General features: G+C 38.9%; 1 protein-coding gene across 2 annotated transcripts; it reads left to right on the forward strand.

The window, feature by feature from the left end:
• Positions 1–5,033: 5,033 nt before the first annotated feature.
• Positions 5,034–10,859, forward strand: LOC110042694 (suppressor of fused homolog). Of its 2 annotated transcripts, XM_020748060.2 has the most exons (10): positions 5,035–5,584; positions 6,512–6,646; positions 6,785–6,921; positions 7,026–7,198; positions 7,550–7,635; positions 8,185–8,257; positions 8,673–9,028; positions 9,155–9,293; positions 9,794–9,862; positions 10,049–10,859. In XM_020748060.2, exons 1-10 carry the CDS (start codon positions 5,445–5,447, stop codon positions 10,118–10,120), a joined length of 1,380 nt encoding a protein of 459 aa, XP_020603719.1. In that variant the 5' UTR covers positions 5,035–5,444; the 3' UTR covers positions 10,121–10,859. The 2 variants fall into 2 exon arrangements, with proteins under 2 accessions (XP_089140227.1, XP_020603719.1); XM_089284101.1 differs by lacking the exon at positions 10,049–10,859 and having other exon boundaries at positions 5,034–5,584; positions 9,794–10,012.
• The last annotated feature ends 947 nt before the right edge of the window (positions 10,860–11,806 follow it).

An 11,806-nucleotide genomic window follows, 5' to 3' on the forward strand; every position in this document is an offset into this window, starting at 1 on the left:
GTCCTAGAAAGTTTGCAGTCGTGTTTCAGTTTTCCGTCCATTTGTCTAATTTTTTTTCCGCGAAGTGGTGAGAACTTGTGGGCTGCAAAATTTATTACACCGCACAGTATTTTAACACATGAGTATGGACTACGAGGCAGCTGTCCTCGTTGTTGACAACGACCTCTTGTCAGACATGTACGTCCTAGAAAGTCTGCAGTCGTGTTTCAGTTTTCCGTCCATTTGTCTATTTTTTTTTCCCGAAGTGGTGAGAACTTGTGAGCCGCAAGCAAGTTCGCGTACTGGTCGAAATTACCCGAAAGCGGACTACTTTTTTCTTGTAAAAATCGAGCTGTAACCAAGGATAAGACATATTAAAGTGAAAAAACGTTCTCTGGTTAAAAAAGATTAAAAATATAGGCTTTCGGCTATCAGTCTATAACCTTTAACGAAATGAAAAACATTAGCGCGCTTTTTGCATACGTGCGCAATACTACATTTCCGCTTCCATGCGTGCATAATTTTTCTAACTTTCCAAAAGGTGCACGGAAGATCAGTGTGCTAAGGTGGGTAGGGTTGTAGTTGAGTGTTTTTTCTTTAAATTTGGAATCATGTACCCAAGCCGTGACAATAGGCCAATTCCGAGTTGTCTTTTGTCTCTGTGTGAAAACGAGTCTTCATGTAATACCATCCATATGGAAATGCTTCCACCTACTCGTTCATTTTCATGCAAATCAAACTCCTCTTTGTATGAAAGTTTTTGCACAAGTACTCGTTTAATTTTGAAATAGAGGCACAAGGTAACTTGCAAGTGGCCTATTGGTGGAGTCAAAGACATGGACACTGCCCTTTTTAGTTATATCGGAACTTTTCATTTAGTAGCGAAAAAACGTGGATTGCTGACGAATCATCCTCTCGACCAGCTCTCGACGAATATGATATATTATTTTCTAAATTCCTCGTTCTTTTAAACAGGCTTTTCACTTCCCTCAGGGAGCAAATGAACCACAACATGTTTAACAGCTATTTTTGCCCCTTTTATTTCAAAATTACTCCAATTCCTGTGTTTAATTTTCCTGTTGTCTGCCATGACTACATTCTACTCCCTGATCAGCGTACACTTGCCAGATATCTGAAAAGCAAGAATTGCCAAAAAAGATACACAATATTACCATAAATCTGTTTTGACGTCGGTTAGAAAAAGATATCGTATAATGGACACAATATCCCCTTTAGGGAAGCAAGGCTGTCGCACTGGTGTGGAGAGTCGCTCGCCTTCTACCGATGTGGCCCGGGTTGGAGTCCAAGCGTGCATTTCTCAGTCTGATAACATGACTGTGCACGATATCACCCGCAAATAGCAGAGTTCTAATCTAGGCAGGTATTAACCGGCATAGCTGGCGGTTTCGGTGGGTTTCCGCGCCAGGGAACCCCGCCGAAAAAACCCTCCGAAACCGCCAACTACGCAGGCTAGACTGATAGTAAAAGGTATGGTAATTTTTTTGAGAAGTTACCGACATTAGATATCAAAATGGAACTAGAGGGTATGCACACTTGCCTTTTTGATTAATAGCAAATGTATATTTTCCCGGAAGCCTTGAGAAATCTCAATAATCTTTTGTTTTGGTTTGATCTTGGATAGCTGGACGATTTCAAAGTTTTGATAACGCGTACACCTTATTTCGCAAAAGTACATACACCAGGTCATACTATTTACGAGCAGCAAATCCTCTTAAAAATACTCTTAAGGGCATCCCTAAAATAGTCCAGGGCTAAAATTTTTAAAGTTGTTAAAAGAATTTACCATTTTACCTGTCTCGAAGCCAATGTTCATTTCCCCTTGCAGATGTTACAAGTGAATTTGCAGTCCCAGCTAATGGTGGGATTACTGCAATAGCCAAGCTGTTTGTTGTAGTTGCACCAGCTGCAATTGGCCTTGTCCTTACAATCTAAACCATAAAAATGCGCATGTGAGAATATGATTTAACCCTGACTCGACAGCTCTCCACTGATGCACGCTATAGTGGTTCATTTGAATGAATGAATAAATGGCTTTATTTAATTAAGTGTCAGACAGTATTTAGCTTTTTTTTTTTTTTTTTTTTTTTTTTTTTTTAATTAACTGGGGACACTGTTTGTCGGACCGTGTGGTCACGCCGGATACGGGCTACAAATTTCGATTGTTTGTTTTAATCGATGAGGGCTTAGCTAGGACAGTTCGTTAAATTCCCAAAGGATACTCCGTTATATAAATATACCTATATAGGCATGTGCGGCACCAAAGAGCATATTTTTAGCCGTTTTGGTCAGAAATAGACTATCGATTTTAGCCATTTTAGTCCGTCAAATAAGGTGTGGTTTTTGAATTCTAGTCTTGAATTAGGTATATCGTTTTTTAGAAGAAGCTATTACTAGAAACTTCATTTATTCAGGGTCACACAGAAACAACGCGCATGAATTGCACTAAAAACGAGTTAAGGTGATTCCCTAGTAAAAGAACCCGCCATAGATTTCCGATGAAACTTGGTATACTGTTGTGACAGGACATGGAGATATTAAAAACGTAGTAAAAAGAGGGGGTCACCGTGCTTGTTTTCACGCCACAGTGCTGACAAATACGGTTATTTAGGTGACTTTTGGTAATCTCCGTGCGCAACAAAAAAGCTCGATTATTTTCCAATGCAGCGTGTCAGATATCACACACAGTTTGACTTTCTTTGATTTTTTATTTATCTACGTCCCAGAAAAATGTCTTCAAATACCCTGCATTTTTTTTACTCTTTCAAGGAAACATAATTTGGACATGCGCTGCTGGGCCCGTTATATCTCGCTCTGTATATTATATTTTATTTCATTTGCCAGAAAAGGAAGCTATAGATTTCTGCTAAATTTTTTCTCAGTTATTGAGCATATTGTTGTCATTGAAATTATGAAATAAAAAGTGGGGGTCACCGTGCTCGTTTAAGAGAAAAGGATTCATGCCGTTTTTGAAAAAGAAAAGCTGTAATCAAGGGCGATTTAGCAGGTCATACTGTTGCTATGGGAACCTATGATACCATGATATCTTATACCATGATCAGTTGTAGCATGAAGTTTTGAACCACCTTAAAAAGGATTCAGTTTCAGCAACGGTCTTTTTTTTTGCAAAATTTATGAGCATATAAGTTGACTATCTAAAAGCAAGGTTGACTGATAATCCCTTGTAGCTTTGCAGCGTTTAACTTGTGTTTTTCCGAGGTTTGTGATCTTACTGCGATTTTTCACACAATTTTTCAGATGGTTTTGATCTAAAATCTCAACGTGGCTCTTAAGTCTCATCGACACTTCCGAGGTCATTTTCGTTCATTTGCGAGATTTCCGGGACAATTTTGAGAAAGATATCGTAATCATTCCGAAATTCCGAAACCATTTTGAGTTCGAAATCATGACGACGCCCGTACCCTTTCTGATATATTGCGAAATGAAATACTGTACCAGTTTTCTAGCACGCGATTATTTCTCCTTTGTGGAATCGATTGGACGACTATTTGTACCCGACTTCCTGGCTAGGGCTGACCTCGAAGTTTCATGTCATGAAGATACTTAATCCCTTTTGTTTTCCGAAAACGTAAGGTATCCGGTGTTGGAACTGAGCACTAATATGAACTATAATGTACATATAGCTACAGCTCTCGCAACGAAAGTGACTTCCACCAACCAAAGCCAAAACTTAGCCTCGCTAAGCGTACTTGATTTTCAGGTTCAGTGCTTTTTAATTCGCCGCCAAAAAAACAAAAACAAAAACAAAAACAAAAAAACAAAGAGCGGAGTCGCTTTCTTAAGCTTTTTATTAAATCTCACCTTATTTAGCATTTTTAGCACTTATAGCATAGGTCAGCATATTCATGTATTTTCCTTCTCGCTTCTTAAATTCGATTTTTTTTATCTATGTATATTTGCAATTTTGTTTTTGTTTTTGTTTTTGTTTTTTTGTAACATTTATTACCAGGGCCCCTCTGGTGCTGAAGGGCCACCCTGACGAAAGAAAGTTTTACTTTATTAAATACTTTACTAATTGTGTTCACAAACTCGTGCTGACAGACGAATCCGGTTGAAGATGAATTTTGCCAAAAATGCATTTGGCATTCAAAAATGCACAAGTACGATTACAGTGCACCCAGTCAGAAGGAAACGCAAATATAATCCCTATTCCATGCAAGTGTTATGCGACACACAAGACCATGATGTGGATGATTTACCGCGGAGTTTCTTTAAAAAAGGAATCAGCAGGAACTGATCAATTTTTTTTGAGAGAGATCTTGAGAACAAGTTCAATTTAAATTGTGACTGAGGTTTTAGTACTATTTACAAATCAATGAGTGCAATATATATGTGGCTGACCCTTTAATCCAGTTTGGGGGTCTGGGTATTAGTGTTTTATTTCGGCTGCATGTATCACATCTTAAGAAGCTGAATAAGGGCAAACAATCTAACAAACTGCAGAAAGGAAACACCATCTGAATGCTTTAATTGCGTTTCACCCTTGACAAATGGAGAAACGAAGGCATATTTCTCTTTTCTGTTGCATTTTCTAGATTTAATTTTTCTGGGCACTGAAAAGGATTGAATTTTCACATCCTTGCTCGACAACAAAAATATTTTCAGGGCTCCGGACTCCGGTCCTAAAAAAAGATCAGGACTCGAGGCAGTGAAATGATGAGGTTCCGGGCTTCACAGCCTAACAATTCGGGCTCTAGGGACCCTGAGCTTAGCTGGCGGTGTCACAAATCGGGGTCCCGGTTACAGCGATTTGGGTATCCCCAAATCCCTAGTGTCCCTAGAAGGGATGCCCAAAACACTGTTAGCATAACATGCCGCAGACTATGCAAGTGAAATTTATCCACAATTCGCAAAACAAAAGGGGTTTGGGTGCGGAGTACCCAAAACTCGGGGATACCCAAATCACAGTCAGACGGTTCAGTCACGGTGTGGCAGTTCATGATTAGCCGCCATCTTGAAAATTGATTTGGAAATTTCCCAGCAGTCTGTGCTCGATAACTTCATCTCGGTCCAGTCTTCTTCAAAATTTATTACACCTCTGAAATTCATGTTTGGCAAACAGAAACACTATACGGTACTCAATTTTACAAACACTTTCGCATTAATGTACTCAATGGGAGTATGGAGTCCTCAAGCTGACGAAGTTTGATTTTTCTGTGCCTTCTTTCCAGTGTGTTTGGTGAACGAAACAGCTGTCCTCGCTGTTTGCAACGACCTCTTGTCGGACGTGTACGCGAGCGCCGATTTTTTTTTTTTTTGTCACAAACGCGCGTGAAATTCCTACAGCTGTGTTTTGATTTACTGCTCAACTGATCACATGTGGCTGATGTTTGGCACTGGACAATCGAAATTTGAAGATCAAAGGGAATATTTGCCTATCTATTGAAGCAGCAGGCTTAAAACGATCGAACCAGTTTGATCGAACAATGTCAGGATATTGTGGAATTTCTATGCCGACGCCGATGGTTCCAACTCCGCGTGGCTTGGAAGCCATCTACTCCACTTTGAAACAAGTCTACCCTGATCAGCCAAACCCGTTACAGGTTACTGCAGTAGTCAAATATTGGTGAGTATTTACCGAACGAAAATTAGATTCATGTATACGCACGGTATTTTTCACAGTGATTTGATCACGTACTATACGCCTGATCGTGTCTGATTACTGGACCTATGTAGTCCTCTTTTACCTGCTTTTACCGATCGAGGAAGCTTATCTTTTCCTGTTCATTTCTGGCTGTCAAGAAACACAATAGAAATATAGAAAGTGGGATTTAATATGACTCGGTTGATATTAAAGCAGATTAAAGGGCAATGTTGTGAACACTGGAAGTAAACTCACTTAAGATTGATTATTGACAAACGTTCAAATGTTTTTGGCTTTGTACCTGACTAATGCTTCGAACTTGCGCTTGTGGTTCCCAGTTGTACGGCTGTGTATTATCAATATTTTTTTAGTATTAGATAGTCCCTGTCTCCATGCTCAGAAAAATTACTGTTTTGTGTAAAATAGATAGATCAACAAAGGAATTTGGCTAGCAGACCATTGCCTTCTGGATTTTACTTGTGTTCAAACTCATTAAGTTTATGTATTATATTTGTATTTTATTTGAGAATAATTGCTATAAATAATTTTGTAAAGTGCACATGAACATATCCACATGTTAATATGTGCTGTAATAGTGCCATTATTATTACTATTTATTATTAGTAGACAACATACAATTGGGATGGACCATTGTTTTTTTTTTTTGAGGGGGGTTGGGCAATTTTCTGGGTCATGAAATTTTTCTCTCACCTTTAGGTTGTGCATGATTTTGTTTTGTAAGTAATAGCTTGTGCAAGAATTTTTTTAAATCAAACAACAGAATCTGGATAGCAGAAAGCACTTGCTTGATTTCTTTCCTTATAGCTCCCTTTGCACAATTTTTTCCAGCTGTTTTTGCTGTGCAGGAATTTTTTTTGGTAATTGAGACTAAGTATGTTGTTGTTCCAGGCTTGGTGGTCCTGATCCACTGGATTTCATCAGCATGTTTAATAATCCAGGAAGTCCAATGGATGGTATTCCATCTCACTGGCACTATATCTCCTCAGGCCTGTCAGATCTCCATGGTGATGGACGTGTTCATGAGTATGTATAATATATTATAATTTAAAGTTTTATTCATGAATGCATACTCATGCGACTATAGACTCTGCATGTAGTATCTTCTCTTCAGTATGATCTCTGACTGGATCAGTTATTTCTTGTTCTTGATGTTTTCCACAGAGTCACCAGGGGAGACAGTCCCAGTGGCTTTGGATTTGAGCTCACATTTCGTCTGAAGAAGCAAGCTGGAGAGACATCGCCGCCTAGCTGGCCAGCAGAATTACTGCAGTCCCTTGCCCGCTATGTGTTCCAGACAGGCAAGCAACAATAGAGCTTCAAGTGTCATAAACTAAGACAAAAGATTCTTTCTTAACCATTGCTTGGGGTACGTTAACTTAATTTTGTTTTTGTTCTTCAACAGGGAACACACTGTACAGTGGAGACCATGTTTCCTGGCACCTGCCGTTGGATCAGACACCTTCTGCCGCTGGGCAGTATAACTGTAATCCATCTCACATACAGCACATGTTAATGGTGGATGATCCTCGGTTACCAGTCGTAACAAGCCCGTTGGGATCTGTTCGCTTCATTCAGGTAATGATGAACTGACTAAACACAATATTTTGCATTTTTAAGTCCTCTAAGTCTATTGGGCTAACTAAGATATATTATAAGTACACTCTATCTATTATTAAACATGTGGTTCTGTACTCCAGATTGTTGTTTCCGCCTGCTATAAAATTTGTTTTCTGCCCTCAATAGACCACTTTCGATATATTAAATTCAACTTGATAGTGAGGGCTAGAGGACACAACCAAAAGAAATGAATAAACATGGTCATTCAATTTCCTTTGTTTGTGTCCTCTAAGCCTCGCTGCCAAGCTGAATTGTAATATATTGAAAGTGGTCTATTGCATTCGTCAGTTGTGATCTTTCTTGTGACAGGCAGTTGGAATTTGTTCAGAAGAACTACAGGCAGCTCAACATTGGAATGGGCCTGCTGTGTTGGACCTCTTACGAAAAGTACCACCGTAAGTGCACAACAAACCTACTAATCATGGGGTGGGATATGTAGGGGATTATGCATTCACTCAGTGGGGCAGGGACTGTTCAGTATCACACAGGTGCTACTTACATGTACCTGTGCATATATATGAAACTATCAGCCAGGTAATGCTTAGAATGAGGGAGAACATACATGTAGTTTCAGCTGGGAAACTGTTAATAAGGGGCAATAAACCAGGGTTATATAGGCTGGGGTACACTTTCTGAAAAGGGACTTTTAATGCAGGGACCAGCTACAGTACACTGAGATTTCTTTCAATTCTCTACTTGCACAAATAACATAATACACCTCTTTTACCCCCAAAATTTTGCATAATCATTGTTTGCAATTTCTCCTGGGATATCAAACAATGCCTATGAATTTTTTTTTTGGGGGGGGGGGGGATGTAAAAGAGGTGTATTATGGGATTTGTGCAAGTAGAGAATAATGTGACTGTACTATTAGTATTTTTACTGAGTCAGACTTTCCCAAATATAGTATGAATTTTTTTTGTTGTTGTTTTCTTGCTGTTCAGAGCTGGTGGGCCTTGGCTTGTAACAGACATGGATAGAATTGACTCAATCTTTGAAATTGATCCCTCTCTTCAGGTAATTTTGTTTTGATTGTAACAGCCTTCTCTGACTCATGATCACTTTGCATTTCCTGGAAAGAGAATTCAAAGGAAAAGGAAAAGGAAAGGAAGGAAAAGTCATTAACCTTAGTAGTATTTGAAGACATCCTACAAAAACGTGCTGTTCCAAAATATGTGAGCTATGACACTACCACTGAAATCAGTGAGACTGCATGTATTTACCAGTAAGTAGTTGGTTTCAACTGACATCTCAATTTTGAATTTAAAAAATGCTTCTTTCACTGGACCTGCCTCTAACTTTTCTCTGATGACCTGGTCAGTTTTAAAACACTTTAATTGACATGATTAACATAATTGCATGTGCATTAAATATTACACTGAATGTAGTTCTTAACTTGTAAGCTCCTAGCACTGTTACTTTAACAAAACAGGAAACAGTTACAACTGGGATTAAGAAAGAAGGTTCTAATCTGAGCGGTGTCAATGCTAAATGCTGGTGGGAAGAGAACTTTGTGAACAATTCTACCAGCCAACACACCGGATTCCCTCCTGGTTCATCTCACGATGCCCTGACAGGAAGAGACTTGCCTTCTCGCTTTCCTGTCCTGCCGCCCATACGTGCAGGGTCTTCAGTTACGCCAAAAAGGTCACCAGTGGATGGCATGGCACCCGAGAGAAGGTCAGCTTGTAGCAGTGTTGTGAGTGAGATTTCCAGGACAAGAACACTAAGAGGGATTCATCTTCGGTTTGGTTTGGAGGCTGCTATGCTTCTACCACTTGCTTTGAGGTAAGCAATCCCCAGTCTAGCTTGATATCACTTGCAGTGTACACAAAAATGTACTCCGAATTAAACGATTTTTTTTCTTGTGCTTGCTTTTCATAAATTGTACCTCTTAATCTTGCTATTCTGCAGAGGCCGCCTAAATCATGGACGACATTTTACGTTCCATAGTTCAATTAATGACATGGCCATCACCTTTGTGTCTTCCAATGTGACAGGCTCCATAACCGACAATGAGCACAGGTTTGCAGCCTCTGGAGCTTGGCTCCAGGTAAGTTCTGAAAAATTATTTTTACCACAATTGCTGCTAATCTCACAATGATTGGCTAATTTGCCATTGTTGATAAGAGTCCAGACAATGCTCAGCTCACGTCAATGTGTCACACAATGCCTTTTTCAGCTCGGGTTCTATAAAAACATTTTCTTTGATGTTGATATTGTGGTAAAAAACAAATCGAAATGTGGTTTAGTGTGCTTTGTACTCTTATCGACGATACGTGTCATCACAGTGGTCAAATTTGTTATGAGCTCACTTGGCTACGCCTCATGAGTCCATAACATTTTGACCATTGTTATGATGCATATCATTGGTGATAAGAGTGTAGACCATGCTAAACCACATTTGATTTGTTAATTGGCCTCCTAGGCATGGAAATAACAACAACTTGGCCCTTTGCACGCATAGCATTCCTACAATGGTCATTTGTAATCATGGTGCACACTGTAATTGATAATTCATGCATAAAAGATGTACTAACTTGCTGTCATCAGGTGCTGATTACGGATGACTTTCTGCAAAGGCTTGACAGAGACTTGGATGATTTAACAAAGCCAAATGAGGTACGTCATGTAACACCCATGCAGTTATCTTGCATTAAACCCCTGCATGATTACTTGAGAGATTATGGGAATTCCTCTAGTTACTCCATATATTGAGGGAGTGTATTAAATATTAATTTCCTGTGTGATAACGATCCAGATTGTCTATCATACTGCACGTTTTCTGTATTTTTGTTTTTGTTTCAGCTTGCCCTTCCAAGGGAATATCGCTGGCCAAGATATGGAATGATTATCTCTGTTCTTCCAGATGATAACTAGATTGTCGTTGTGGTTAATACTGTACAAAATTTGTTACTGTTAATTACATCAAGAAGCTATTGATGAACTGTAAGGCGATGAAAGGCTGTGCCTTTGTGCACTGTCTTTTATTACCAGCTCTGTAAATAACTCAGGGTGTTGGCTGCAGCAGGGTGGCAGAGAAGTGATCCTGGACACTTGGACAGAAATAAGCTTTATGTACATTTATACGTCTGTAATGGAAACAGAATGGGGTCTCCTTTGAACAAGCTAGCATGATAAAAAAGCACACTGGACCCTTCATATCTGTATCTCAGAATTCACAATCTTGTTACTGTTTTCCATACATTTTATACTTTTGCTTCAAGGGAGTTGGTTGTCTAAGGCATGTTGAGATAATCAGGCCATTCATTCATGCCTGATTGCATGAAGTAAAACTATTTAGGCAAACTTTTTTTATACAATTAAATAATAAAATAGATTTCTGGTGAAAGTGAAGAGATTCACGTGTCTTGAATTAATTTATCTTTCCTTCTGTTGGCAAAGCCTCTGATACTAAATGTGTGTACATTTTTCAAGACTCATTGCCAAATTCCATTTACATGTAGGAAATTTAAACAATTAAAAATACTTTTATGATTTTACTGATATTCCACAACAGTGGTACTGTAGTTTAATTTTAGTGAAAATAAAGTCCAGTGATATGCAATGTAGATTATTAAGGAACTTACAAAAAGTAAAGATCTGCTTTTCAACAAGATTCAAGTCTGTGAGCCATGCTATTTTTAATGGGTTGAAAGGCTGAGCTGTGAGATAACCAAACCTCACCTTTTGTAAGATGTCTGGAAATCAGCCATTGCCTAATATTTATTGGCTACACAAGTGCAGAAGTGTTAAAAAGTTCTACGTCATAATGCTGCTGTTAAAATTACTGAAGGCCAACTGATGGATCACCTCAAAATTTTACTTTCCGAAATTTACCAAAAAATTTCACCGATTTTTCCAAGATTTCTGTTACACCACAGTCACTGCCCATATTATGAGACTGAGCTGATTGCCAGCCAAGACTAAGCTGGAATCATCCTCAGAGACCCAGGGGCAGTTCGTTGCGTCAGGAGAGAGTCAAGCAGGTGAAAGCAGTGCTAAAACAGAAGTTTAAAAGTAAAAGTAAACTTTATTCACACCACCTTTGCCCATTTGACTTTCTCCTGACACAACTAACCTGAGACCGATTAGCTGAAAACAGTCTATGTGTGTATTATTAACAGTTTGCAGTTTGGAACAAGCAAGCGCTGGTTTTGCTGAAGTTTTGAGCGTTGCAGTCATTTTTTTGCTTTCAAAGGTTGAGTGTTGCACCTCAACTTGCAGGCAAACCAGAGTCCATTCCAAGTCTTTTTTTTAAAGCTGTGTGGTTAGCACTTCAGGTAGACTGTAACAGGGAATGTACTTTGATGTGCTTGAAGGTCACTTTCAACATCAATAATTCGATCCCCTCAAAAATTACTATCCTCCCCTTTCCCCTCCCTGTCAGGTAAGCAAATGATTGATTGAATCCACAAACTGTAGCACGTCAGACCATTAGACACTGTTTAATTAATATATAAAATTTAGTGGTATACTGAGTGGTAGCAAATCAATACAAATAGTTTATTAAATCCCACACGTGAGGATATCATTTTTTATCCACATGTGATATCATTTTTGTCC

Source organism: Orbicella faveolata, unplaced genomic scaffold (genome assembly GCF_042242905.1).
Source record: "Orbicella faveolata isolate gen_17 unplaced genomic scaffold, um_ofav_v1 contig_1, whole genome shotgun sequence".
Taxonomy (NCBI): Eukaryota; Metazoa; Cnidaria; class Anthozoa; order Scleractinia; family Merulinidae; genus Orbicella; species Orbicella faveolata.

What these genes read in the sequence shown, in the direction of transcription:
- LOC110042694 (XM_089284101.1), top strand. Translation starts at nt 5,445, where the DNA reads ATGTCAGGATATTGTGGAATTTCTATGCCGACGCCGATGGTTCCAACT. An exon ending in GGTGATGGACGTGTTCATGA is followed by an intron (nt 6,647 to 6,784) that starts GTATGTATAATA and finishes TGTTTTCCACAG; the next exon opens with AGTCACCAGGGGAGACAGTC. An exon ending in CTCTTACGAAAAGTACCACC is followed by an intron (nt 7,636 to 8,184) that starts GTAAGTGCACAA and finishes CTTGCTGTTCAG; the next exon opens with AGCTGGTGGGCCTTGGCTTG.